At 44.3% G+C, this 27,810-nt stretch overlaps 1 protein-coding gene across 2 annotated transcripts; it reads left to right on the top strand.

Moving 5' to 3' along the window:
• The first annotated feature begins 10,158 nt into the window (after positions 1-10,158).
• On the top strand, positions 10,159-24,283 carry LOC123110854 (phosphoglucomutase). Of its 2 annotated transcripts, XM_044531480.1 has the most exons (18): positions 10,159-10,287; positions 11,604-11,825; positions 12,036-12,102; positions 13,230-13,413; positions 14,244-14,296; positions 15,296-15,384; positions 18,553-18,777; positions 19,808-19,872; positions 21,407-21,467; positions 21,541-21,658; positions 21,731-21,812; positions 21,892-21,964; positions 22,065-22,126; positions 22,217-22,312; positions 22,673-22,827; positions 23,425-23,521; positions 23,618-23,695; positions 23,778-24,283. In XM_044531480.1, exons 1-18 carry the CDS (start codon positions 10,281-10,283, stop codon positions 23,883-23,885), a joined length of 1,842 nt encoding a protein of 613 aa, XP_044387415.1. In that variant the 5' UTR covers positions 10,159-10,280; the 3' UTR covers positions 23,886-24,283. The 2 variants fall into 2 exon arrangements, with proteins under 2 accessions (XP_044387415.1, XP_044387416.1); XM_044531481.1 differs by lacking the exon at positions 11,604-11,825 and having other exon boundaries at positions 10,172-10,287.
• The last annotated feature ends 3,527 nt before the right edge of the window (positions 24,284-27,810 follow it).

Genomic DNA, 27,810 nt, shown 5'->3' with positions numbered 1-27,810 from the left:
TGTCATAGAAGTAGGAGCCCACCACATATATGATGATACCGGGTTTTGTCACAATTATCATCATAGAAGTGTCATAAGTATGACAGAAAAAAAAATTGTTCGGCCCAAATGTCACGGATGTGTATTTTTTTGTAGTGGGGGCAGCTACACCAGAGTAAGATTGGACCGTGCTCTTGCATCTGCGGAGTGGAGCAGCCTGTTTCCGGAGGCGCACCTTAAGCATATGACAGCAGCCACTTCGGACCATTGTCCGATCCTTTTATCACTCCATGACGAACAAGTCCGCCCTCTAGCGAAGCCACCTTTCCATTATGAGGTCATGTGGGAGTCCCGTGAAACTTGGTGGGACACGATCACATAGAATTGGGGTCAGGAACAACTAGCAGTGGCGATGTAAGGCCTCCAGGACAAATTGCATGCAATCTCTGGTAACTTGGGTAGATGGAATAAGGAGACTTTTGGGCTGGTCCGGAAAGAGAATAAAGCACTTACAGCGGAGCTCGAGCGCCTTCAGAGTGAACCAACCAGGGTTGCCCGACACAAGCAGAGCTTAAGGTCAACGAGAAATTAGTGGAATGGTACCATCGGGAGGAATTAATGTGGAGGCAGCACTCGAGGATAGAATGGTTATCAGCGGGTGACAAGAACACAAGATTTCTCCATCTAAGAGCGAGCATGAGGAGGAAGAAGAATATGATTAAGGCCTTGGCCAATTCCCTGGGAGCCATTATTGATGATCCGGCAGAACTGAAAGTCATGGTGGCAGATTTTTACAAGAACCTATACACTTCGGAAGGAGTCAGGACATGGACCGGGTCCTCCAGCATGTTCCGGCCAAGGTAACCCAACAGATGAATGATTCACTTCTAGCACCATATACTAAGGAGGAAGTGAAGGCTGCACTTTTTCAGATGTTTCCTACAAAGTCCCCGGGCCCTGATGGGTTCCCTGCACATTTTTATCAGCGGCACTGGGACTTATGCGGAGACGAGGTCACCAATGTTGTTCTCAAAATTGTCCGAGGAGAGGAAAGTGCAGAAAGTGTGAACGACACGGTCCTCGTTGTAATCCCGAAGGTGATGAATCCGACCCTCTTAATCCCAAAGATTTCTCCGCCCCATTGAAGGTGGTTGCAAATAGGTTGAAGAGCATTCTCTCAGACATAATATCAGAGGAGCAATCATCTTTTGTCCCTGGTAGATTGATAACAGATAATATCATATGTTCTTATGAGTGTCTACATTTTATGAAGAGGAGCATGGCAAAATCAAACATCTTTTATGCGCTGAAGCTAGATACGATGAAGGCATACGACATGCTTGAGTGGTCTTATCTTCAGGCTATCATGATCAAACTTGGTTTCAGCCAACATTGGGTAAATATTGTTATGAGTATGATCAGCTCTGTTCCTTTCTCGGTACGGTTCAATGGTGAGAAGTTAGAGAAGTTCAAACCATCACGGGTATTCGACGGGGCGATCCGATCTCCCCCTACCTCTTCTTGATTGCAGTAGAGGGCCTTTCATGCCTCTTAAAAACAGTTCTCACTCGTCTACACTCAATGGGATCAACATGGCGCCCATAGCTCCGGCAGTGAACCACCTCCTGTTCGCGGATGATAGCCTGTTGCTTTTCAAGTCAAGTGTGGAGGGGGCAGTACAAGTATCAAACTTGTTGGACACTTAGTGCAATGCTTCAAGACAACGAGTAAATCATGATAAATCTTCTATATTTTTCAGCAAGGGATGCCCACAGGCATTGAGACACAATATGAAAAACATTCTCAATGTCCAAATTGAGACTCTAAATGAGAGGTACCTAGGGATGCCAACAGATGTGGGACAATCAAAGATGGGCACCTGCAGATATCTCAGAGACAGGGTGTGAGAAAAGGTGAAAGGATGGATGGAGAAACTCTTATCGGCAGCTGGCAAGGAATTCTTGATTAAGGCAGTGGCCCAGGCTTTGCCGGGACTCTCGATGGCTTGCTTCAGGTTGCCAAGGGGGCTGTGCGAAAATATTATGTCCACCATCCGACAGTTTTGGTGGGCGGCAAGGCGCGCAAGAGGAAACCAAGTTGGGTGGCTTGGGACGTCATGACCAGGCCAAAACATTTGGGTGGACTGGGTTTTTGTGACATGGAGATATTTAATCTGGCTTTGCTTGGACAGGCCTGGAGGGTATTGAATGACCCTAGTTCCCTGAGTGCAAGAATTTTAAAAGCGGCTTACTTCCCGGATACAACACTGCTGGAAGCCGATCTTGGAGGGAGACCATCACAAATATGGTGTGCGTTGTTGGATGGGAGAGACATGCTAAGACTAGGAGTCATTAGGAGAATTGGGAATGGGAGAACAACAGAGATCTAGCACCACAACTGGCTGCCGAGGCAAGGGATGTTGGGGCCTATCACGTCCCTAATCCCAAACCCGCCTAGACTTGTGTCTCAGCTCATCATACCGGCCACGGCAACGTGGAATGAGCCACTGGTTCGGGCAGTTTTCCTACCAATAGATGCAGAGGCCATCTTAAGTATTCCGTTATGCACAAGAAACATTAGCGATTTCTGGGCATGGAGCAGCGAGAAAAGGGACGGTTTCTCTGTCAAATCAGCATACCGAATTATATTAAACACTAAGCTCACAATGGAGAGCTGGATTGAGGAGGTTGCAGGATCTTTCGGGTCGGAGCGGGAGATTAATGCTTGGTCTACCCTCTGGAAGGCTAAACTATCACCCAAGATCAAGTTCTTCCTCTAGAGGCTAGCGAGGAGCTCGATACCCACAGCGGATGTGCTTGAGCATAGACATATGTCTGATTATGCAGCGTGCATGATCTGTGGAGCCCCAGACCTTTGGGAAAATATCACTAGGGTAGAGTTCTTCCCTCTCCGAGGAGATGAGGTCTTGATGTTGATCTTTGTTAAATTATGATCTAAATTCTAGTACCGTATTGGACTAGACGTAGTACATACGGTGTGGGCCTTTGCGTTGGTACCGACGTGTACGAGTTCTTCTTGTTTACTTGTCCTCCAAGGACTCTCATGTATTGCCCTCTTATATACCTCATGTAGTCGCACCTCAGACGGCCTGTCGTCTCGTGCTTGTAATACTCCTCCTCATAGTGATTGCGCCTTAGTGCGTCCGTGGTTTTCTCCCGCAAGGGTTTCCACGTAAAAATCCGTGTCTCTTTGTCTCATTTTATTCTTGTTATTATCTAACAAGTGGTATACAGAGCCAAGTTTGCAGATACGAGATTTGAGACAAGAGTTTAGGGTTTGATGTTTCGTGCGCCACCGCCGCGGCGCTATCCGTTGAATTCGATTTCCGCTGCTGCTGCGAGACGACACCGAGTCGGACGGGAGTTTCATCTGTACGCATTCATATAATCCAAGACAGCCGCTGTGTCCGATCGGTCGAGCTACGCGTTGCTGTAGCTTGTTTTCGCCGGTTGGGTTCGCTTCAAGTCCCGAGGCAGCAGGGACGATCTGACTCCACATCATCACGCAAAGGAATTACCACTACTGCTACTTCTGGTCACGTCAAGCATTGATTGGCTCGTACTATATCAACCAATACAGTACCGTGGAGATATCCATCCACTCACGTGAAGGCTAGTACTATTGAGTACTAATTAATCAGATTTATCTTCTCATTTGATTGTTACATCCACACAAAGAGCTACCGGGTGCTATCTTTTTTTGTTCTTTGCTCCGCAAATTAATTCTATCAAGGATTTTTCTACCGGCTTGTACTACTTTGTGTACACAGATTTTATCGACTCATGGCATCCATGAAGTACGATCTTCCACTGCTAGACCGTGACACAAGGTTTACCCTATGGCAAGTCAAGATGCGGGCGTTGTTGGCACAGTCCGACTATGATGAAGCACTAGATAGTTGGGAAGAACCGAATTCAAGATTGGACTGATGAGGAGAAAAGAATTGATTGTAAGGCTTTGCCACAAATTCAACTCCATTTGCATAATAATATTTTGCAGGAAGTTTTGAGCGAGAAAACTGCCGCCGCTCTATGGTTAAAGCTGGAAGGGATTTGCATGACTAAAGATCTCACCAGCAAGATGCATCTGAAGCAAAAATTATTCCTGCATAGGTTACCCGAGGGAGGTAATGTTTTGAATCATATTTCTGAATTTAAAGAAATCATATCCGATCTAGCTGCAATGGAGGTTAAGTATGAAGAGGAAGATACTGCTTTAATGTTACTTTGTTCACTGCCAAGTTCTTATACCAATTTTAGAGACACCATATTATACAGTCGTGATACTCTCACACTTAATGAAGTTTATGAAGCTTTGAACTCTAAGGAGAAGATGAAATTAATGGTGCCTCATGATGGTTTGAGTTCATCCCAAGCCGATGGATTATCTGTTCGTGGCAGGACAAAGGAGAAGAACTCCAATAATGGAAACAGAGGAAAAAGTAAAAATGGCTACAGGGGCCGGTCGCAGTCTAGAGACAAGAAGTATTGCAGGTATTGCAGGAGAGACGGGCATGACATCTCAGAGTGTTTCAAGTTGCAGAATAAAGAAAAGAGGAAAGGTGACAATTCTGCTAAAGTTGCTCATGATGATAGTTCTGATGATGCTCTTGTTGTTATTGCTGGATGTGCTGAGACTAATGATGAGTGGGTACTTGACACTGCATGCACTTTTCATATGTGTCCACATAGAGATTGGTTTAATACTTTTGATTCCACTACTTCTGCTGGTTCCGTTTTGGGTTTTGATAATTCACCATGCAAGATTGAAGGCATAGGTTCTATTCGAATCAAGATGTTTGATGGCATAATCAGAACTTTGACAGATGTTCGGTATATTCCGAAGATGAAGAGAAATCTTATTTCTATGAGTGCCCTTGATGCAAAGGGGTACAAGTATTCAGGTGGAGATAGTGTTTTGAAAGTCACCAAAGGTTCCCTTATTGTGATGAAAGGTGATTTAAGTTCGACCAATGGTCTTTACTACCTTCGAGGTTCGACCGTTTCAGGTAACGCTACTCCAGTTATTTCAAAGAATTCTGATTGTGATGCTGCTAACCTTTGGCATATGCGTCTTGGACATATGAGTGAACTTGGTTTAGAAGAGTTAAATAAGAGAGGTCTTCTTGATGGATATGAACCTGGTAAATTGAAATTTTGTGAGCATTGTATCTTTGGCAAGCACAAGAGGGTGAAGTTCAATACTTTGACCCATACGACTGAAGGTATTCTTGATTATGTGCATTCTGATTTATGGGGACCATCTCGCAAGAAGTCATTAGGTGGTGCAAGTTACATGCTGACTATTATTGATGATTATTTGAGAAAAGTTTGGCCTTATTTCTTGAAGCATAAATATGAAGCATTCTCAGCTTTTAAGGAGTGGAAGATTATGATTGAGAGGCAAACTGAAAGGAAGGTAAAAATACTTCGCACTGATAATGGTATGGAATTCTATTCTAAGCAATTTAAGAATTATTGCAAGTCTGAAGGCATTGTCAGACATTACACCGTTCCTTATACTCCTCAACAAAACGGTGTTGCAGAGTGTATGAACGGGACTATTATTTCGAGAGCCCGTTGCATGTTGTCCAATGCAGGTTTGCATAGGCGTTTTTGGGCTGAGGCCGCTTCCACTGCTTGTTATCTCATTAACCGTTCACCATCTATTGCTCTTAATAAGAAAACTCCAATTGAGGTATGGTCTGGTTCACCTGCTGATTATTCATAGTTGAGAGTTTTTGGTTGCATTGCTTATGCTCATGTTGATAATGGAAAGTTGGAGCCTAGGGCTGTTAAGTGCATCTTTCTTGGTTATAAGTCTGGTGTTAAAGGTTTTAAATTGTGGAATCCTGAAACCTAGAAGGTTGTTATTAGCATAAATGTTATCTTTAATGAAACTGCTATGTTAAATGATGTTTCATCTACTAATGTTCCTGTTGAGAGTGAACAACAGCCTACTATTCAGCACCTACTGTTCAGGTGGAGCATGTTATTGATTCAGGTGATACATCTGGTAATGAAATTGTTGATGCACATGATGAACCCTTCGTTGATGATGAACATTTCACTCCTACTCCAAATCAGCCTATTGTTCCACCCAGTTGGAATCTTGCACGTGACAGAGTTAGGTGGGGTATTAATAAACATGACAGGTTAACTCAAGAGTGCAATATTGTTTCTTTTGCTTTATCTATTGCAGAGGAAATTGAAGGTAATGCTGAGCCTTCTTCGTATTCCGAGGCTATTATTTCTGGTGATAGTAATAAGTGGATGACCGCTATGCATGATGAGATGGAATCACTTGAAAAGAATGGCACTTGGGATTTAGTAAAATTGCCTAGAGAGAAGAAACCTATTCGTTGCAAGTGGGTTTTCAAGAGGAAAGAAGGTATTTCTCCTAATGATAAGAGACATGGAGAATTAGAAGAGGATATTTATATGGAACAACCTAAAGGTTTTGTTATTCCTGGAAAAGAAAAGCTTGTCTGTAAGTTAAAGAAATATCTTTATGGATTGAAGCAATCCCCTAGACAGTTGTACAAGAGATTTGACACCTTTATGCTCTCTCAAGGTTTCAAAAGGTCTAATTATGATAGTTGTGTTTATTTGAAAACTGTAAAAGGTTCAACTATTTATTTGCTCCTTTATGTTGATGATATGCTTATTGCTGCAAAGAGTATGTCAGAGATTAATGAACTAAAGAAGCAATTGAGTAATGAATTTGAGATGAAGGATTTGGGTGCAGCAAAGAAAATTCTTGGCATGGAAATATCCAGAGATAGACCATCTAGAAAAGTATATCTAAGTCAGAAGGGATATATTGATAAAGTTCTTTGTCGTTTTAATATGCATAATGCCAAGCCGGTGAGTACACCGTTAGGTGCACACTTCAAATTATCATCAGCCTTATGTCCTAAGTCAGATGCAGATATTGAGTACATGTCTAGAGTTCCCTATTCAAGTGCAGTTGGTTCACTTATGTATGCCATGGTTTGTTCTCGTCCTGACTTATCATATGCATTGAGTGTTGTTAGTAGATACATGGCTAATCCTGGAAAAGAGCATTGGAAAGCAGTTCAGTGGATTTTCAGATACCTGCGAGGTAGTTCTAATGCTTATTTACAGTTTGGGAAAACTGGAGATGGACTTGTTGGTTTTGTTGATTCTGATTTTGCTGGTGATTTGGATAAGAGAAGGTCACTCACAGGTTATGTTTTCACCATTGGTGGTTGTGCTATGAGTTGGAGAGCAACTTTGCAGTCTATTGTGGCTTGTTCCACTACTAATGCCGAGTATATGGCTATTTCTGAGGCATGCAAAGAAGCTATCTGGTTGAAAGGTTTGTACACTGAGCTTTGTGGAGATTCATCTTGCCCTACCGTATTTAGTGACAGTCAAAGTGCTATATATCTTACCAAGAATCCAATGTACCATGAGAGAACAAAGCACATTGATGTCAGATATCATTATATTCGAGATGTTGTTGCTGAAGGCAATTTGAAGGTATGCAAGATAAGTACTCATGATAATCCTGCTGACATGATGACAAAGCCAGTTTCGACCAATAAGTTTGAGCTTTGCTCAAGCTTAGTTGGTATTTCTCATTAGTCCTATGGACTTTGACGTACAAGGTGTTTATGCTGATTTGGATGGAGTTATTCACTTTCTTCGACTACTGGAGGGAATTTGGATCAAGGTGGAGATTGTTAAATTATGATCTAAATTCTAGTACAGTATTGGACTAGACGTAGTACATACGGTGTGGGCCTTTGCGTTGGTACCGACGCGTACGAGTTCTTCTTGTTTACTTGTCCTCCAAGGACTCTCATGTATTGCCCTCTTATATACCCCATGTAGTCACACCTCAGACGGCCTGTCGTCTCGTGCTTGTAATACTCCTCCTCATAGTGATTGCGCCTCAGTGCGTCCGTGGTTTTCTCCCGCAAGGGTTTCCACGTAAAAATCCGTGTCTCTTTGTCTTGTTTTATTCTCATTATTATCTAACAATCTTCTCCAAGAGGAGGCCTTGATAATCCACAAGGATTCTTCCCAAAGAGGGGTCTTGATCTCCAAGAGGAGGGGTTACTTTGCTAACACTAGAAATGAGCTAGATGAAGAGTACTTATAGCCTAGGGATGAAATGGGGGGACGGGGGACGGGGGTAAAAGAGTCAATATGCCCGTAGTGCACGCAAGCACATTCGGTGTAGTCCGGTCACCCGGGGTAAAGTGGCCCAGGCACCTGGAGGGAGAGGCGCCAGGGAGGGCCGGGCACCCGATGGTGGAGGGTCCAGACACCCTCTGGCCAGGGGAGGCCGGGCACCCGGACCGATCAGGGGCCTCGCCCAGGCCGCGACTATAGGAGGGCGGGCACCCTGGTGTCCGGGCACCCAGGGGTGGAAGGTGCGGGCACCCGGGGTGTCTGGAGAGCCTCCGGTGCTTCGTGTCTTGGAGCTCTTCCTTCTCCTCCTTCTGGTTGAGGCTCTTGCCTCTTCATGATCTTCTCCTCGATACCTAGTCATACACAAAGTTGGTTTACATGGGCGCAAGTCGGTTTACATGGTAGAGCCGTCTGTTTACATGGTAGAGCCCTATTAGATCTACTAATACATGTATCTTCGAGTAGGTGTTCGTATGGGGGAGGCCTGCTGGTTGGGTGAGGGACATGGACTATAGTTGGACCCCAAGGCCGGCCTAGTGATCGACTTCATTGGAGGTTGGATGCCCCGGGCATGTTGTATCATCAATAGTCCCTGAGTCCTTCATGACCTCAATTGCCGCGTCAGAGTTGATATGGATCTGAGAGCGCCGTCTAGAATTTCATGGCAAGCTCTTGAGGGGCACCTGAGTATACTTGAAATAATAATTGATCTTGTGTCGGCTCGCCTTGAAGAGGTTGAAGATAACACGACCTATCGGGGTTGTGGACTCTAGGAGGTCGAAGTCAACCGTGCCTGACGAACAAGGTGTCCAACCTCCCTTTCTTCTTTATTGTTGGAGACATCCAGTTCATAGAAAACCAACTTCACAAATGGTGATTTGAACGAAGCACAAAGCGTGACAAATTCTTTTTCTTTTGTAGACACTAAGGCATGATTGTGCAGGGTGTAGCCCCCGAGCCTCTGTTTGACTTGCGGAGTACTTGTAAGACCAAGAAAACATGGAAAACCTGCAATTGCATTTTGCCAAACACTAGAACATCGGATGGACAGAGTCAATGTAGATGTTTTGTTTAACTGTTGGGTTGTTTTACTAGTAACCCACAAGTGCGTAGCATTTTCAAATAGCAAGAGCGTCGAACCCAACAAGGAGCGAAAATGAATGAGTTGATGGAAACCAATAACAATTCACCGTAAAAAGCTTCAAATAGTGACAGAAGTGCTCCAAATAGTGACAAAAGTGCAACTCTGCATCAAGCGGCCCAATCCTTAATTATGCTAAGGACAAATAATTGTATTATTTTAATTTTTATTATGTTTATGGCGCTTTGTATTTCTGGTAAATATTTATACTAGATCCGACTTCTGTATAAAAAAAAGCATCAATCGAGGTCTCAGATTGTGGACCTTGTATTTCTTTCCTCTTATTTTTTTGGATTATGTAAAATGTAAATATATGATGTTTTAGTAGTTCAATATTTCTGTACGGAAAATGATTTTTCTAACAAAAAGAGAAAAAAAAAACAACCAGGCTGTGGATCTTGTATCGACGGTGCCGCGCACCTTTTGAGATGCTCGATCTGATCTAAACCCGGGCAAACGTCGGGCCGGGCCGGGTTTCGGGCCGGGCTTATAAAAGCCCGACCTTCATTTCCCAAGCCCGAGCCCGGCCCGAAGCCCGAAATACTCCCTGTTTTCAAGCCCGAGCCCGGCCCGAAGTCAAGCCCGAAGCCCGAAAGCCCGGCCCGAACGCTGTTTTTTAGTGTACGCACGTGCAAGTCCGGCCCGAAGCCCGAAAGCCTGGCCCGAAATACATAAAAAATGAAGTCCGAGCCCAGCCCGAACTATCTTCCAGGCTGCAAAACTAGGCCCGAGCCTGGCCCGAACGTCAAGCCCGGCCCGGCCCGGCCCGGGTTTTTCGGGCCGGGCTCGGGCCGGGTCGTCGGGCCGGGCTGCCCATGCCCGGGTTTAATCTGATCCAAGTATCCAACAACACAACTCCCTGCCCTGCCTTCCTCCCCGCAGAAAAAAACCCCTCTCTGCCCTCCACACCTCGTGCACGCCGTCCGAGCACACGCACAGCAAAGCCGGCTTCCCGCGAGCTCCTCCTCCTCACATCCATGGCCGGTCAGTGATTCGCATCCTCCTCCTTCCACTTCCACCCCGCACTACGTACAACACCTACTCTAGTTGATCCGCCCGATCGAATTGAACCGTATCCCGTGTTCGAATCCGTTGCCGCAAGCCCCGACCGGTCCGTGAAGGGCAGAAGCGTTGAGCCAGGGAAGCGCGGGCGGAATCCATGGCCGTAGAAAGGATTGCCGTTCGTTGTCCCGCGGTGTGTGGGGGATTCGTGGGCGTATTCGGAATAGAAGGGAGCCAGGTGAAGTTTCCGATTGGCCACCGCTTCTATTTTCCGACCGTAGAACGGGTGAAAATCCACGTCAGCCCAATGCGTTGTGCAAGAGAGAATAGATTAGTGGAATTAGGGGCATGGCGAAATTTCCTTGGGTTGATGAATGCAAGAATTGTTGGTTTTATCTGCTTGCCTCTTCGATCGGAGGACTAACTTTCGACAATCATAGTTATATCTGACTGAAATTTTAAACTGATTCAATCACTGCTTGTCAAACAAAGAAAATAAGAAACTTGAACGGCTGGTGAAATTCATTGATTTCATGGAAAACCACCGTGGATGAAGACTGACAGCAAAATTTAGGGCCTTTCTTTTTGCTGGCAGCTCTCTGTGGGTATATTCGGGCCCAGAAAGATCCATATGGACCATATTTCGTGGTGTTATGATAGTTATTGTTAAGCATTGTATTTCGAGATTCAGCTAGTGGTTCATGTGAGCTGTCAATATGTTATGATGTTTCATCTCACCAAATAATATTCAGTTGTGGGTATGGTTGAAACAAAAAAGATGGAAAATATAAAAGATATATAAAAGATATTGTCCAAAGATGGAGTGTGTTTCATCAATGAGTCCTGATAGTTCGTTCCCCTAATGTCTAATACTTGCTTTTTAGCCAATATTGTTTTTATTCGAAGATGTTTCTAGTTCTCTGTGAATGAAATTCCACTTCCAGTTTTAAACTGAATGTTGGCTTCAAACAAAAATACAAAGTTTAATTGTTCCGTATTCAATCATCCTAATCTTATTCCTAGATATAAGCATTTTATCTTTCAAAATGAGAATTCTTCAATTCTTAGCCCGTGCATCCCTTCTTTAATTAGTTGCTAAATAGGTTCTGGAGTAATATATAGGGTATGGTTTCACACATGCCTATATTTTTGTAACATGTATTTAAGAAATGAGAGAGTACAAATATTTCTGTACATTTTGTGGAACAAAACTATGTTATAAATTCACCCTAATAAGCAATTGTCTTGTGCACTGTCATAAGAATAGAAGAAGCTGATAGATTTGGACATTTGTGCAGCATTATCAGCGAAGGTCATACAAAATGCATTCTTGGCACAAGATGGTCCACGGACTAGGCACAATCCAAGATATACCTGTGACTTTTGTGCCCTCAATACCCGCAGCATGCATTCCGTCCAGGGGTGTAGATTATCATTGGCTGATACTTCAGCCAAGTGGTTAAATACCACATCAACAGCATGGATTAGCTTCGGGAAACAAGGAAATATTAGCTGCAATGGTCTGTTCTAGGCTCTCAATGATCGTTATTAGTTTACGTAGGTTTTTTCTTTTTACCCGCTCAATATGGCGTGTCTGTCATATATTTCCTTGTTTACTGGTTTTTTCTTTTGTCAGATCATAGCTTGGTTACTGGTTTTAGATAGTTTCCGCTGTGCCATGTATGCTCATGTGAAATTCTGAAAACTTTCTTACATAACTTCCATTACAGCTACTCAAGGTGCCAGTGATGTCTTGTCCATTGACAAAGTTGATTTTCTCAAGCTACAAAATGGCAGGTATAACAAGGTTTCTACTTTGTATGATGCTCTCCTTGACATTGCATGCTCTTAATTCTTATAGTGAGACTGTAAAAAATATTTTTTTTTGCTGTATGCACGGTAACAAAACATGTACTTTATTTCCTTGGTGTTTTTCCAAAAGCAGTGAAAGCCAATGGCATGCATAAGCTTTTCAATCCCTTGTTCTTATTGAATATTTAATTTAGTTGCTTTAGTAGTTCACAGAAATGGCCAATTTAGTATTGTTGATATCTACATTTGCATGTCTACTCTGCCGTGTTTAGGCCATCTATTATGTAGACAAGATTCTTTATCCCAATCCTTGGGTGAGAATCAATGCTTGTCAGTACTGTTTCTGTTAGTTCGCCTTTTAGCAGTAAGCAACTTTCGACACACATTTTTCTTAAAAAAGATATTCTGAACATATTGACCCAGCAAAGATCTGAGTACCCTATGGAAAACAGCTACATCTACATATATGTTGCAATACCGAAAAAGGCCTTCGCCCCGCTTTATAAATAAAGCAAACCGCCACAGAGCACACATACAGAGTCAAGTCCACACACACACACCCAAGTCTCACAACAAAGTACATAGGTTCTGCTGAGGGCACAGCTCAACAAGCCCAGAAAATAAAAAACAGAGCACGCCGGACGAAGATAGTGCCTAGTCTGGTTCTGGCGGCGGCGGCGGGGGCGGCGGCGACAGGCGGACGGCCATCGAGCGGAGGTCGGCGATGAAGGCTGAGATGGCGTCGCGGTCCAGGGGGCGGCTAAGCGGCCGCCAAAGCTGCAAGAAACCCGAGAGAATTCAGAGATGTTTTAGTATAGTCATATATCACGTTAAATACTCCCTCCATTTTTATATACAAGACCACTTCGTTTCTTGTGTCAAAATTTGACTTATAATTTTGGTCAACAGAATATGGGTTATATGTTGTCAAAAATATATTATTGAAAAGTTCTTTTAAATGTGCATCCAGTGACATATTTTTTATGACGTATGACTAAAATTTTGTTGGTAAAATTAATGGTCAAAGTTAAACATAAAAATATGAAGTGGCCTTGTATGATGTGCTACAATGAAAAATCAACTTCTTTTATACAGACTATTTTGTTTTACAGTGATATTCGTGGTGTTGCTATTGCTGGGGTTGAAGGTGAGCCTGTCAATCTCACGGAGCTTGTTGCTGAAGCTATAGCTACTGCATTTGCTGCATGGTTATTAAACAAGAAGAAAGCGGATGGCTTGAGACGTTTAAGAATCTCTGTTGGACATGATTCACGAATTTCTGCTCATAAATTGCAGGTGCCTGATTTTTACGCATTTAAAAAAAGGACCCGCAAGGTCCTGTGTGCATTTTTGTCAAATTTATTATTTCTAGTTATGAATTCTTAATTAAGCCATTATTAGACCAAAATCATGTTCCCACAAGTGGTAGTTTGGACTTTCCGGTCATTTCAAGCGTTAGCCGAGAAACTAGGGTAATTTGTGTCGAATCGGATAAGATATGGTGACCAATTTTTACCTTCAGCTCATTGGGTAGCTGGCATGCTGTTATTGTGTTTTTTTTTAGAGTACGCCTAGGCGTACCATATTTTTTATAGAAGGGCTGTTATTGTGTTGGAGGTGGACTTCTTACCACATGTTCGAGCTCTGGGAATTAATTGCGGATTGGGAGTACCGCCCCACGCACACTCTCCCTCTAATTTTTTTATTCAGGCAGGAACTGAAAGGTTGTGGAAGATTCTCCTGTAGTTGTATGCTATATTAATAGCTTTCTTGTTTATAACGGCAGTATATAAATTGTACTTTTTGAAGGACAGTATTTTAATTTTGAAATCCGAATAGAACCCAAATTGTAGATGTGCATGCTTAAATACTTACATCCTTAGTTGTTAAGTTTGAGTAGATAGCTCACATTTCCTTAAAAGCTTAAGGTTCTGGACGAACTATGATATCAGAGTTCAGAACATGTCTATCGCAATTTTAAGACAAATAATCATGCACGGCACACATTTAAGTATACGCCATAGGTGGATAGGCCTGATGGAGCCTAGACATCAGAGGAAGTAAGTCCATAAGTATCATTTGGATAATTATTTGACTATTGAATATTGAATAGTAATTGTTTTCAGAATGCAATTACTCATGGAATCACTGCTGCCGGACATGATGTTCTACAGTTTGGGTGAGTTCACTTCTTTTTTGCTTACATTCAAGTATACGGGATCTTTTGTGTTGTATAGACTCTAGCAGGGACTAAAGACGGAGACAATCTGAATTTTCTTATCATGTGAGATCTTTTTATACTTACAATCTGCACACATCCTTTTTCTATTGCAAGGGTAGACATCCATTATTGGAAGCTAGAAACTCACTTTCATACGTCCGTTCTTGGGAAGCTAGAAACTCACTTTTAACTGGTCCAAGGGGTTTGCCCGTTTGAGCTCTCCATAAATATGCGACTTCTCTGCTCTGACATGCCAACAAATATGAGTCGAATATCCAAGACAAAATTGGTCATTTACCAGTATATAAAACCCTTCCTGTCAGATACCACCAGAATAACTCCTTATTCATTCCATGCCATCCATTTTCAAATTGTGTTCATTGTTTGCAATCGCTCTCAACTTGCTGTCCAAGGCTGTTAAATCAAGAGAACGTCCATATTGCCCTTATGTGAAATGGTGAGCCGAGAATATGCCATCCAGTTGATCCAGCATTCCATGCATGTATGTGTCCATGTCTACTCTTGGACTATTGGTTATGCATTCAGCTACAGTTATTCAGGTTTATGCTATATGTCTATGCATCTACTAAAGTGTCAACAAAATTATATCGAATCTTCCCTGATGGCATGTTCTGCAAAAGAATGAACAATATGATTCATGTGGCATCCGTGCCTTATAAATTGCACAAGACAAATCCTCTTCCAGAGACAAGCACATAAGAAACCCATACCCGGCATGATTCCAGTTGAAGCGGCGCATGACCCTAGGAAAATGGACACTAGAGACAATTCCTTTTCCAGAGACAAGCACATAAGAAACCCATACCGGCATGACTTAAGAGCAGCCCTCGGACGACAAGCTAACTGTGATGAAAAATGATTAATAAAATTTGAAAATATGTTAAGTAGATGAGCAATACCCTTCTCAGTATTCAGTTCTGACAATGTGTTATATAGATTGGCTTCAACACCGGCAATGTTCAACAGTACACTTACCGAAGATGCGATAAATCATTGCCCAGCAGATGGAGGCATAATGATAACAGGTACTATTCCCAGTTTGGTATGCTCCATCACAATCAAGCATTTGTATATATCAGTAATCAATTCCTCTACCAACTATATGTATTGTTTACCTGCTGACACTATTTGACTATCTTTATCGCTCTTTATTTATTTGAAATTTACCCATCTCAGCAAGTGCGTATTCATGCAGTCGCAACTTTATCTGGCCCTTTGGTTTCTACCAGATTTTTTCTCTAACACTACTAACAGTGTAAACACGCCACGACTTCACCCTGAGATCTCTCCTAGTGCCGCTGTCCATTACCACATAGAAATCGCACACAAACACTTTGTTCTTTCAGGGCATACTGTTAGGAAATATGCAACATGTATTTCCTGGGGGCCAAAGGATAGTATATATACAATGTACAAGTGGAAAATATGCAGAAAGCCCCTTATGTCAAGGCTATATGGAAAATTAATATAACTCTTAACACCCCCCTCAAACTCTGGGTGGATCCACAACACTGAGTTTGGAGAGATAAAATCCATGGTGCGCTCGAGTCTGGGCCTTCGTACAGAAATCTGCCAACTGTAACTCGGAAGGCACATACTACAGAGTAGCCCGATCCTGCGCACCAGCGTGCACAAAAGAAGCATCAACACCAATATGCTTGGGGAGCTCATGCTTCACAGGGTCATGCACAATACTAATAGCACTTGTACTGTCTGACAAGGGCAGAGTAAGTGTAGTGACTGAAACACCAAACTCCTGAAGTAACCATCATAACCAAGTCAACCTCTGCCGTCAAAAGAATCATAGCTTGCAACTCAACCTCTGCACTCGAACGGGAAACTGCAGTTTGTTTCTTCGTCTTCCAGGCAATGAGAGAACCACCAAAAAAGTACAGTCAGCAGAAAGTGAATGGCGATCCGAAGGATCACTAGCCTACGTAGCATCCGAATGGGCCTAAAGTTGTGACAAACTGCAGTGGGGAAAGAAAAGACGGCGAGAGATCGTGCCACGAAGATATCGGAGAACACTGAGAAGGTGACTATAGTGAACCGAAGTGGGAGCAGAAACAAACTGATTCAAAATATGGACATGATAGGAGATATTCGGACGAGTGATAACTAGATAGACCCAGACTCCCAACAAGATGATGATGATGTGTCGGATCAGACAAGGGGTTACCATCGGAAGCACAGAGGTGAACATTGAGCTCCATGGGAGTCTAAATAGCGCGCTCATCAGTAAGAGCAGCACGAGCAAGGAAATCCTGGATATACTTTTCTTGGAAAATAAAGAAGCCATGAGAGGTAGAAGAAACCTCAGTCCCAAGAAAGTAGGGAAGATGGCCAAGATCAGACAAAACTGTTCACTAAGACGTGCTTTCACAAAGGCGATGTACTTAGAGTTGTCACTAGTGATCCGAATGAATAAGCATAAAACGAGATACGCTCCTAAGCCCCTTACTCACATATGTGGCTCTTGTGTGTTTTGCATATTCGCAAGCATCACATGTCAGCTCGCCCTTGCCTACTCCACACATAACATCCGGAAATATTCTGCTCATCTTATCAAAAGATGCCCCATCCTACAGTGATGGATCATCGCCTGCTTTTCCTTGTTCTCCATGGTCGCAGCACACACCAAGTCCGGCTGCACCTCCTGGTCCATGTACCAGAGCCCCCTACGCCTGGTGCCAGTCCCAACCGTCTGCCTCGTCTGTCGCTCCTGAATCTTGCAACCGAATTGGTCAAGGATCACACGACAGTCTATTTGATCAATGGGAGCACTGAAAGAGACCAAATTGACAGGAAAAGCTGGCACATATAAAACCGAGGATAGGGAGATGGTCGGAATGCACTTTACTCTACCAACAGGCTGTTTTGTGCCATCAGTAATTTGCATAGTGCCCGTGTGAGAAGGAGGATACTTATTGTAAGACTCGAACACGCAGGATTTGCCAGCAACATGCCTAGATGCTCCAGAGTCTAGAACCCATTCTGGACCATTCTCATTAGTAGCAACTAGCAAGAGATGTAATTTCCAGATTATCGTCATCAGTGGAGGCCCAGTGAGCACAGTCTCCATAGCGAGCATTCAAGCCTGCAGTTTGGAGCTGTGATATGAAAGCATGAAGCTCCTCCAACTCAGCCCTCAACTTAACGGTCTGAGCATCCTTCTCAAGTGTCGCCCCCTGGCTATTTCCTTGTCAGCCTGGATTTCCTCCACCTTCCTCTTGAGGCTCTCCAATTCCTTCACCAGTTTTGTCTTCTCAGCTTCTGCCAGACATGCTGTATTTCCCTTTTGGTTCACCCATCTTTGCTCAGGATAGTCAGCAGCAGCACAACACCAACACCTGCAATTCAGCCAGCCACCTTCGCCTGCAAGCAGCAACGAGCAGCCTCCACAGACTTCCTGCTAGCACGGCCTTCTCTCCTCTGCAAACAGCAGCAGCCGCAACACTAACAGCAACAGTGCAAAGAGCACCCTCTGCCTCACCAACAGCAAGCAGCAGCAACTGCAGTTCAGAACAGCAGCAGTTCGTCACCTTTCCTTTACCAATCTGCAGCAATCAGCAGCCAGCCGAACCTCCTCTGCTCCAGCAGCCGCACTCAAGTGCGAGCAGCAGCAATAGGACCCTTCTTCTCTCCCTTGGTGCAGCGCAGCAGCTCCTTTCTTCTTTCCTCTCCTACCAAGCTCGCCGCCTCCAGCTCGCCGGAACCAGCCAGCCGCCGCAGCTCCTCTCGCAGCGCCTTGCCAGTCGCCGTGACGCTCAGCTGCACGCGCGCGCACACACACAGCCATGCCAGCCCAGATGCGCCGCCACCTCCTCGCCAGACCCAGCCGCCGGCCGGTGACTAGGCTACCATTGCCGTCATCCCCGGCACCTCGCCTGCGTCTGATACCATGTTGAATCGCGGGCTCACCTTGTCCGTGGCTCTGTCGTGTGTGTGTGGCGGCTCACACTGGGAGACGACCTGCTGCTCCTTTCTTAAGATCTTGCCCTTGGGCTAGGCCACATGGGCCAAGAGGAGATGGGCCCCTGTCCCATACGACACCTTATATATCTAATGTGCATGTATCCTCATTCTGACAGCAATGATTTGCAACTTTGCACTAGTTTATAGATCATTTCTACTTCATTTCTTAAAGTTTTTTTAAATATAGTCTCACTAATTTTTTGGCTGGTTATGTACAGCGAGCCATTTACCCTACAATCGGAATGGTTTCAAGTTTTTTACAAGTGATGGTGGTCTAAATAAGACTGATATTAAAGATATATTGGAGCGGGCTTCTAAAGTATACGAGGAATCTGCACATTGTGGCAAACAAGAACAGACCGGTGTCGTGACTCATGTGGACTACATGTCAATTTATGCTTCTGATCTAGTGCAAGCAGTTCGTAAATCTGCTGGAAACAAAGGTGTTCATCATATGCTTATTTTATACTGCATTTTGATTCATTAGGCAATTTATACTCGGTCACATTTAGATTTCTTGCCTTTGCTTTGCATCTCTGATGGTTTTATTTCTGTCATCGGTTGATTTCTCATTGTCATTATGTCATACATAAATTTCACGCGTTCAATAAAAAAATATTTGCTGATGAATTTCACATTCTATTTATATTTTGTTTGGTCCTAGTTGCCGTGATGTCAACATGTTTAATTATTAATATTATATGCTTTATTTATTACTCCCTCTGTAAAGAAATATAAGAGCGTTTAGATCACTAAAGTAGTGATCTAAACGCTCTTATATTTCTTTACGGAGGGAGTACTATCTTATACACCCTCCGTTTTTTTTATTTACTCTGCATATTAGCTTTTGTTTTAAGTCAAACTTTATAAACTTGGACCAAGTTTATAGGAAAAACTATAAAACATATACAATACAAAATCAATACCATTAGATTCAGCACTGAATATCTTTTCACATCATATAGATCTTTTATTGTAAATGCATACTATTTTCTATAAACTTGGTCAAACTTTATAAAGTTTGACTTCAGTCAAAGCTAATATGTGGAGTTAGGGATGCAAGGCGGCGCCTGAACCCAGCCCGCTTCATATGCAAAACTAGAAAAATCAGTTCCAGCTGAATTAGAGTGTGTTAGACTAATTTGTACTATTTGGCGGGTCTTTGCGGGACGCCGTTCTGCACCCCTATGTGGTGTAAATAAAAACGGAAGGGGCATAAGTATTATTGTTTATTACAATCCACATTTCTCGGATTCATTACGCATGTCAATTTCTACTATTCATACCCTTTTATCTGCTCATTAGAAAGCTACTGGTTCATGTATCTCACATTCTATTTGTATTCGAATATGTGACTATTGGCTATGTAGAAGTTGATCTGATAGCAAACTGTGAAATGATTGAATATAAAAAAGATAAATATGAAGGAAAATGACTTTTTTTATGCTTGTATTTTTGTCCATTTGGTCTTAGAGAAACCATTGGAGGGACTGCACATAGTTGTTGATGCAGGGAATGGAGCAGGTGGCTTTTTTGTGGTATGTGTTTACTCCTACTTGTTCTGTAGCAGTATGATTTTTCAGTCCAGGTTTTTGTGTTGTGCATTCTATACCTTCAGCCAACTGGTCGACAAGTCTATTGAATATTTTTCTCAGTTTTCTCATGCAATATTATAGACACATTATTCTAATAGAAACAGAAATTTTGTTATTTCAACCTGATTGTTACTCCCATATAAGACAACAACAGATTATCCAAAACATTAAGTTTTCCAAATTTGAACTTAGCGTTTCAAAAACTTAAAGATGGTTTGGTTTTGAATTTATCCACTCAATTTGGCTGCCAGCAGAAACCGGATTTTTTTCCCAGGGCGAATATGAGCCCTGGTGAAATATTAGTTTTTTACTTCATATTATTAGAATATGTGCTTATGGCTGACTCAATGAACATAAATTTTTTATTTCGATAAATCTATCTGCCATGGGGCATGAATTTGGGTTTGGTGTGGTATGTAGTAATAACAGACTAATTTTGTTGTGGGCTACCAGGTCCAGGTGGAGTCCAAACAGAGAGGAGTGCGCTAGCAGATTTGGTAGTCTAGGTGTTGAGATAGGAGTTCGTATTGATTACTAGAGAGGCCACTTGGGCCTAAGGGGTGATGAGCCAGGCCCATACCAATTAAACAAAACACAAAGTCTAATCCACCAATATTAAATTCCCAGTAAACATTTAGACTTGGTAAGGAAGTTTGTAAAGGTTTAAAGAGTTCATACCCTGTGATACCACGCCTTACATGCTCCCAACTTTAAAAACCCCCGCTTGTGCAGGGTCCGGGGAAGGGTCCGACCACTTTGGGTCTTTTGTATCCAACCTTTCCCTACGTTTCTGCCAGAGGCTGTTTCCAGGACTCGAACCCGTGACCTCATGGTCACAAGGCAACAGCTTTGCTGCAGCGCCAAATGCTCCCAACTTCCAAACAAATAAATTCGAATGTTAAAAATAATTCTATTTTTTTTTTGTGTGATTGGTCACAAGACATGTGTATACAATACCTAAAATTTTCAAATCCAAATTCAAAATACACATGGAGAAACAAAAAGGACAAATCCAAATGTCAATAGTATCCTTTTTGTTTCTCCATTTGTACTTTGGATTTAATTTTTTTTGCAGATTGTAGCACATGTCTTGAAAGCATTCACAAAAAAATCCGAATTTTTTGAAACATTTAAACATACACAAGAAAACATTCTATGCAAAGTTTTAGGACTCAAATATGCAGTTTTATAGATTTGGGACTAACTTGACACACCTCCAATAGTTTTAGGACTTACGATGCATTTTACTCTTCTTAATATGTATGTCGTGCTTAACCCGTTTCCACAATTGTATCCCAGGTTGATGGTGCACAGCTCTTTTTTGTTTAACCCCCCCCCCCCCCCCGCGCGCGCGCGCGCGCGTACTTGGGTTTCTGTATTGGTGCCAACATGCCGATTGAATACTTAAAATGGACTCCTGAAATAATCTAATATTGCCTTTGATTTTGATCTGGAATTGCTGTGGTTATTGGACCAGGATAAGGTACTAAAACCATTAGGAGCTGTTACTGATGGGAGCCAATTCCTGGAGCCTGATGGTAATAGCTGGATCTTTTCTTCATTCCACTAATCTCTTTGTGGCCTTTCTCTCATTATGAATTACATATTTAGGTTTGTTTCCCAATCATATTCCGAATCCTGAGGACAAAGCTGCAATGGAAGCCATTACACAAGCAGTGCTTAATAATAAGGCAGACTTGGGCATCATATTTGATACTGATGTTGACAGGTGCAAAAATAACCATTGAGATTCTGCATATGCGTCATAACATCAATGTTAAAAATCTTTTGATTTTTGCAGGTCAGCTGCTGTTGATTCCAGTGGACGTGAGTTGAATCGCAACCGATTGATTGCTTTGATGTCTGCCATAGTTCTTGAGGAGGTAAGGTTTTGTCGAGCTGCAAATTTGTTTCATATTACTCTGTTGCTTATGCCTAACTAATTCGTTGATCTGCTACTAGCATCCAGGAACCACTGTTGTGACTGATAGCGTGACATCAGATGGACTGACTGCATTTATTGAGAAGAAACTTGGTAGATACTTTTTTTGAACTGAAAATTTGGTATTGTGCTAGTTACAGCTTGGTGCTTTATTTGGTTAAATGATGATTTTCTTATCTATTTTATGCTCAAGGAGGGAAACACCATCGATTCAAGCGAGGATACAAGAATGTAATAGATGAGGCTATTCGTCTGGTTAGTTTGCTCTTTCTTCATGATTCAGATCGCCCTGTAACTTGTCCCATGATACCTAGTAGTATGGAATGCAAATTATGAATATTTCAGAATTCTACTGGTGAGGAATCACATTTGGCGATGGAAACAAGTGGCCATGGAGCACTGAAAGAGAATCACTGGCTCGATGATGGAGCATATACGATGGTAAGGGTGTTTATTCTGCTACATTCCTTGAAACTTTATGAACCATGCAATTATACGGGAACCAGATGAAAATGTTGGCATTTTATGCTTAACATTGGTTGGTTTGAAAAGATCTCTTTGAATCTTTATGGCATGTTATAGCTGAATCTCTTATAGCTACAACTTCAGAAGTATTGCTATTTGCATCCCTCTGTTCTTATGATAGTTCCTCCTTACTAGACTAGTTCCAACAGTATATAGCATTGTAGTTCCCGAAAGAAAACTGGAATATCATATTCCTGAGGACAAGTTTAATTGCCATCTCTCTTTATTGGCACACGCTTCCATACTTATCTTCTCTTATTTTATTTTTTGCCTTAGGTTAAACTTCTGAATAAACTTGCTGGTGCCAGAACATTGAACCCAAACATCGGTAGTAAAGTTTTGACTGATTTGGTCGAGGGCCTTGAGGAGGCTGCTGTGACAGTGGAGATAAGGTTGAAGATTGATCAAAATCATGCAGATTTGAAAGGAGGGTATGTTAAGTTCTAACCGGCAGCATTCAGTCCATTTTCAGGAAAATGATGGTATCCATGGCCTTGACTACTGGCTGAAATAAACACACTTTCATTCAGTAGTCAGTTAAGGTGGGGTATCATGGAAGACTAGTCCAAGATTAGATGGAAATGGGCAATAATTATAATAGGAAGCATGCATGAACCTCAGTTGAACTTGCCACGGCAAAATTGATTGAACTGCTGCTTAACTTTGAGAGTTCTAGTTGTCACATGCTTCTATTGTGCATAAGTGCATGTCTCAATGTGTTAATATTATGAGTTCATCTGCAGGACATCCATGGAATGCTCTGATTTAGATTGTTTTATGTTATAAGAGTTTCACATTTGAAGGAGAATAATTAGCCATGTGAAAATAGGGGTACCCCTAGTCTTTTTAACAGTAAATTAGTTATCCCATTTAGTTTGCATGCTGTCACAACAAAGGGCAGTCAAGCTTGACTACAGGGATGTATTTAAGTCACTAGTGATCTAAATACTCTTATATTTCTCTACAGAGGGAGTACTTTATATCAAATACAGATAAAGTTTATGTGTTTAATTTATTCTTTTTTGCAGGTCCTTCCGTGACTATGGAGAGTCAATCTTGAAACATTTGGAGAGTGTGATCAGCAAAGACCCAAATCTAAACAAAGCCCCGAAGAATCATGAAGGCGTACGTAGATCATCTTTGCTTGTTTCCGGAAGCTGATGTATACATCCTCAGTTCTTTACTGATTAATATTTCATGCTGCATTACTATGCTACGCAGGTCAGAGTTTCTGGATATGGTGGCTGGTTTATGTTGAGGCTATCCCTCCATGATCCGGTTCTTCCCCTTAATATTGAGGTTCTCCTTTCTTCCTTTTTTCTTCAACTGTCAAACCTTAGGAAGCACCATTCTTTTAAAAAAATTGACCGTCATGTCACAGGCACAAAGCAAGAATGACGCCATGAAGCTCGGACTTGCAGTGCTTGCTGCTGCGAGTGAATTTTCAGCATTGGACACAACTGCATTGAACAAGTTTTTGCAGCAGTGAAGGGTAGGAAAATCGGTTGATCTGCAGCCTTTGCATGGCGTCTTGTTCGTCTGTGTTGAGCTGGATTTGGATACAGGGCAACAATACTATACAAAGAAAATTCTTTTTTGAAACTGTGCCCTACCCATATATATACTTCACTTGGCCTCTCCTTGGTAAGGAAGTACCGAAACGAATTCTTCATGTTCTCCAGCAGATGACAAAGCAATTGTTAAAAATCTTGCATACTGACATGGCCGCATGGATGCTTTGTCCTTGAATATTTGCAACTTAATAGGTAGGCCCTGAAATCTCAGAAATTTGCAAGGCAGAAACATTTGTGAACTGCTTTTGAATTGTATGAAGTATCTCCTGCTTGATTTTGCCGGTGTGTTGCATGGAAGTGAACATTTGAATCTCGATCTTGCATTTGCTATGTGTTCATGAAAAGTTTCAAAGGTACTGATTTCGCATGAATTTTGTGGGGAACATGCATGGACTCGAATCGCAAGTTTGTTCAGGGAGATTGCCAAGTTTGGTAAAATACAGTTTCTCTGTCTAGGACTGTGACTTCTTGCAATAAAAAGGGCAATACGGTACTTAACAGCGAAGTCTGAGTGCTTGAAACAAAAAATGCATTTTTTTTGTCGTTGGATCTTCATGGAACGGCTTCTGTGTCATCTTCTACCTCTAGCCTCCTTCCTCCTCCTGAACAACCCACAACCACCGACCGATCCACCACCTGCGGTTGCTGGTGCTCTTCCGCTGCCTCACCGGCCCGCTCTCCCCTCACTGTTGCGCTGCTGACACCCTTGATCACCCCTCTAAAGACTACCCGGTGATTAGATTTTGTCCGGTGAGCCATCTGTCAACATGCTTCCTCGCCTCTGCCCGTCGGCCAGGCCTCCTTCCTTCCCTCAGGAAATTGATTTGAGAAAAAAAAATCAGATGACTTACATATAGCTCGTGCGTTTGAATATTTGTTGGATACAGGCAGCGGCTCCCTTGCAAGGCTCCGCCAGCTTTGTGGCGAGCGGCAGCGTGGACGATGAATCCGGTGTCCTGGCCGCGCGGGCGGCGGGATTCCGGTGGTCGAGGGTGGCAGTGGTGGCTTCTGCGACGGCTGCTGATGCGCGAGATTTGGCGCCCCTCCTTCCTTGTTCGGTGTGCGGGCCTTCCTGGTCGGGTAGTGCTACCCTGGGTTGTCGGCTCTCGGTCAGGAGGTGCTGCTGGTGGTGGGGATCTGCTCTGGGCGAAATCCCTGACCGAACGTGACCGGTCGCGCCGACGGTGACGCCCGTGGGCGCCGTTCCCCTTCTTTGAGGCGTCAGTATGGGCTGATTCTCCCCCTCCCCCCTAGGTCTCCCAGGCGAAAGTCCAAACTTTGTTAGGCGGCGGCGGCGCTCTGCCGCTCTCGGCGACGTTCCCTTCTTGAAGGCGCCGCTTTGGGAACCTTGTGGTCAGGTGGCGCTTGTGGGTGGTGGATGGCGGCGGCGGTTTGGCCCTCCTGTCCTAGCATGAACTCCCCTCCTTCGGTGTTGGATGTGTGCATCGGTCAAGATGGCAACGGGGCCCCGAAACCCGCGTCCCCGTGGGTTTTTACCCTATTAGGGGACGGGGATGGGCATCTTTTCATCCTCGCGGGGCTGCTGTTGGGCACATTATACAACCCGACACGTTTCGTGGGTTTGCACCCGTTTAGGTAGTCCCCGAACCCGAAACCCGACAAACCCGGCAAAATACATTTTTTTACCAAGCAATGCTCCGGTGCGGCCCAACCCAAAACTACCGAGCCTGCCTGAGCGACTGAGCCCCCCCCCACCACCAGCGTCGCAGGCCAAACCAACCGCTCGCTGGGGTGGCCAGTATCGCTCGGTCCTTTCCCCCTCGCTCGAGCCTCATCTCTCTCTCCCTCTTTCCCCCTTGCTTGACCTAGGACCCCATCTACTATTGTTTTTTGTTGAAATTTGCTCTAGTTATGCTGCTAAAATGTGCTTGTTTTGCTGTTCAAATGTTATTCTTTGTCGCCACTATGTTTGTTTAAATATTTTGATTTTCTCGTGGGTTCCCCGAAACCCGATGAGTTTAGGGGACGGGCGGAAAACTATCCCCGCGCACGGTGATGGGGACGGGGACGGGTTTGTGATTTTCTCGTGGGGATGGGTTTGGGAAGGCAAAACCCGATGGGTTTCGTCCCCGTTGCCATCTAGATGCATCGGCGATGTTCTGCTAAGGCGAGCCTCCGACGTCTCGTTGGGATGCGCTGACCCTCTCTATGTGGCCATCTTCCGGCGGCATCCATCCCATTTTGCGACGGTGCGGCGCCTTCGATCCAGGCGAGGAGGTAGTGGCCTTCTTCGAAGATGGTGTTTCGTATGTGCCGTGCCGGGGCCCATAGGTGCATGGCTACGGCATGCCCCGCTGGTGTCGGCCCCTCTCTCCTTTGAGCCAGTGTGTTATTGTTCCCGGTGCAGCATCCTCGGAGGAGGACCTCGGCGTCTTTGGCTTCGCTCACGGTTGATATTCTTTAGTTGCCGTAGCGTGTGAGGAGTAGTTTGATGCTGTTCATCGTCTATGTATCCTATCATCGTGTTGTTCTTTCCTTCTTTTGTCTGAGGGTGTATGCTTGTAATTCTGACCGGTTGATGATTTTGTTAATACAAAGTCGGGTTAGGCTCGAGTCCCATCTCAAGCTTGGCTGATGCCTTTGTACGCTGATGTTGGACCGGATTGCTTGACATGTACATGGCGGAGATGTTGTCGCAGTAGACAACGGTGGCGCGAGACGGTGGGCGACGTAGCTCGGCGAGGAGTTGCCGCAGCTAGCTGACCTCGGCGACGGCGTTGGCGAGCCCCCTGTACTCCGCTTCGGCGCTGGAGCAAGACACCGTGCTCTGCCGTTTCGACGACCAACTCACCAAGTTGGAGCCGAGGTAGACAGCGAAGCCGGAGGTGGACTTGCGGGTGTCCGGGCAGCCCGCCCAGTCCGCGTCGGAGTAAGCCGTCAGGTCGCTGCTGGTGGTGCGGTAGAACTGCAGGCCGAGGTGAGCAGTGCCACGAACATAGCGGAGCACCCGCTTCACCATCTGGTAGTGAACATCCCTGGGATCATGCATGAACAGGCAACATTGTTGAACGGCGTAAGAGAGATCCGGACGGGTGAGGGTAAGATACTGGAGCGCGCCGGCCAAGCTACGATAGAGGGAAGGATCGTGGAACGGTTGGCCGGCGGCAGCGGAGAGCTTGGCGGTGGTGTCTACGGGCGTGGACACGGGTTTGCAATTGAGCATACCCGCGCGATCAAGTATCTCGAGCGCGTACTGTTCTTGCAAGAGGTGGAGGCCAGTGGATGTATGGTGGACGTTAATGCCGAGGAAGTGGTGAAGTGGCCCCATGTCCGTCATGGAGAACTCACGATGAAGGGAGGTGATGATAGACTGTAGGAAGGATGGCGTAGTGGCGGTGAGGATGATATCATCTACGTATAGCAGCAGGTACGCAGTGTGAGCGCCACGGTGGAGTGGGAATAAGGAGGAATCGGCTTTGGAAGCCTGAAACCCCAAGGAGAGCAAGTAGGAGGTGAACCGAGCAAACCACGCCCGCGGTGCCTGTTTGAGCCCGTAAAGCGACCTGTTGAGACGACACACGTCTCGTGGCCGCGAGGAGTCGATGAAGCCGGCAGGTTGCGAGCTGTAGACCGTCTCGGCGAGATGCCCATGGAGGAAGGCATTTTTGACGTCGAGTTGATGGATGGGCCACGAGCTGCCGGCGGCGAGGCTGAGGACGACGCGTATCGTGGCCGGCTTGACGACGGGGCTGAATGTCTCCCCATAGTCCATGCCGGCTTGCTGTGTGAAGCCTCGGAGAACCCATCGAGCCTTGTACCGCGCTAGAGAGCCATCGGGGTTGAACTTGTGGCGAAAGATCCATTTTCCACTCACCACGT

This window comes from Triticum aestivum, chromosome 5B (genome assembly GCF_018294505.1).
Source record: "Triticum aestivum cultivar Chinese Spring chromosome 5B, IWGSC CS RefSeq v2.1, whole genome shotgun sequence".
In the NCBI taxonomy this organism is placed as follows: domain Eukaryota; kingdom Viridiplantae; phylum Streptophyta; class Magnoliopsida; order Poales; family Poaceae; genus Triticum; species Triticum aestivum.
This window is presented reverse-complemented; position numbering and strand designations above follow the sequence as displayed.

Bases quoted from the DNA above. Each gene is read 5' to 3' on its own strand.
- LOC123110854 (XM_044531480.1), top strand. The intron at 19,873-21,406 runs GTATGTGTTTAC...TTATTGGACCAG, and splicing joins GAGCAGGTGGCTTTTTTGTG to GATAAGGTACTAAAACCATT. The intron at 21,965-22,064 runs GTAGATACTTTT...TTTATGCTCAAG, and splicing joins ATTTATTGAGAAGAAACTTG to GAGGGAAACACCATCGATTC.